The 1,485-nt window shown below is 38.7% G+C and overlaps 1 protein-coding gene across 1 annotated transcript in view; it reads right to left on the bottom strand.

Moving 5' to 3' along the window:
- TMEM232 (transmembrane protein 232) overlaps window positions 1–972 on the bottom strand; it is a 247,935-nt gene extending 246,963 nt beyond the window's left edge. Inside the window, exon 1 of the mRNA XM_040239692.1 lies at window positions 895–972. Coding sequence (XP_040095626.1) covers window positions 895–959 — 65 coding nt within the window. The 5' untranslated portion in view covers window positions 960–972. The remainder of the gene's footprint in view (window positions 1–894) is intronic.
- Between the last annotated feature and the right edge of the window lie 513 nt (window positions 973–1,485).

The raw sequence follows: 1,485 nt of genomic DNA, 5'->3' as shown, positions 1-1,485 counted from the left end.
GGCCACAGCTACTGAGCCTGCGCTCTAAGCCCGCGAGCTGGGAGGACCGAGCCTGCAGGCCACAGCGACTGAAGCCCACGTGCTCCAGGGCCTGTGCTCCACAGGGAGAGAAACCCCCCTGGCAGAAACAAGCCACGCACTGCAGTGAAGAGGGCCCCACCCGCCGCAACTACACACACTGTTGTGAAGAGGGCCATGCCCGCCGCAACCAGAGAATGCCTAAGCGCGGCAACGAGGACCCGGCACACCTAAAGAAGCTCTTATATTTCTCAGAATCCCAAACCATTTTTAAATTAACAAACTTTGGTCTAGTCACTTACTTCACTTCAGAAACCTATCCCAAAGAAATACTTTGAAATGCAGAAAAATATTCTACTGTGGCTTACTTTGAAACAGCAAAGGGCTTAGAAATAACTAAGACGCTTCATCACTCAGTAGTTATTCAACACTTTCTCTATGCATTTCATGGATTAATACAGCAACTTAAATTTTTTGAAATATATGATCTCATAAAAAATCATTACAAAGTTATTACTTTATAGAATAGTAGTTATTTAACTATGAGGGATTCTCTGGTGGCTCAGTGGTAAAGAATCTGCCTGCTGATGCAAGTTTGATTCCTAGGTCAGGAAGATCCCCCGCAGAAGGAAGCGGCAACCCACTCCAGTATTCTTGCCTCGATATTCTTGCCTCCAGTAATCCCATGGACAGAGGACCCTGATGGGCTACAGTCCATGGGGTCACAAAACAGTTGAACATAATTTAAGGACTAAACAACAATATTGAATTATGAGCAATTATATTTTACTGTTCACAATTTTCTGGAACTTTCTAAATTCTACAATATATATGGGTCTACTACTTTAATAGTATGACGTTTTCTTTCAAACTTACTTTGATTTTTCATAAGAGGAAGATACTACTTCAGATTTACCAATCACTGGTGATTTGTTAGGCATGTTCACAGATCATAAACCTAAAGAGAAATATTAAATTTTATGTTAGAATACAAATGCACTCACAGTACCCAGTAATAAATTTCATGCAAATTCATGATTTAATGGGAAAAGGGTGGTAAGAAGGAAAATCAGGCTTAAGAGTAAAACTATATTAAGGAAGCACTTAAATTTAAAATTCAGACCTAGGAGTCAAACTCAGCTTTGAAGTCCATGTTATTTATGCTATGTCACCATTATAAACTGATCCTTTCATATAATGCTCAGTCTTTGTTATACTTTAGCAGTTTAATGGGGAAAACCATTAAAAGAGCAGCACAGCATAGTAAAGAGAACACAACCAGACTAATTTACTGAATTATATCTGCCTTCTCACTTGCACAATGGGAATAGTACCTCCCTATAGAGTTTCTGGAAGAAATAAATCAAAATACATAGATTGGTTAGAAAAGAGCCTAGCATATAGTAAGCTTTATCTAAGTGCTTGTGATAATCATTAGATTACTATGCTTTCTGTTTTTTGTTTTTA

This window comes from Oryx dammah, unplaced genomic scaffold (genome assembly GCF_014754425.2).
Source record: "Oryx dammah isolate SB20612 unplaced genomic scaffold, SCBI_Odam_1.1 HiC_scaffold_5, whole genome shotgun sequence".
Lineage (NCBI taxonomy): Eukaryota > Metazoa > Chordata > Mammalia > Artiodactyla > Bovidae > Oryx > Oryx dammah.
This window is presented reverse-complemented; position numbering and strand designations above follow the sequence as displayed.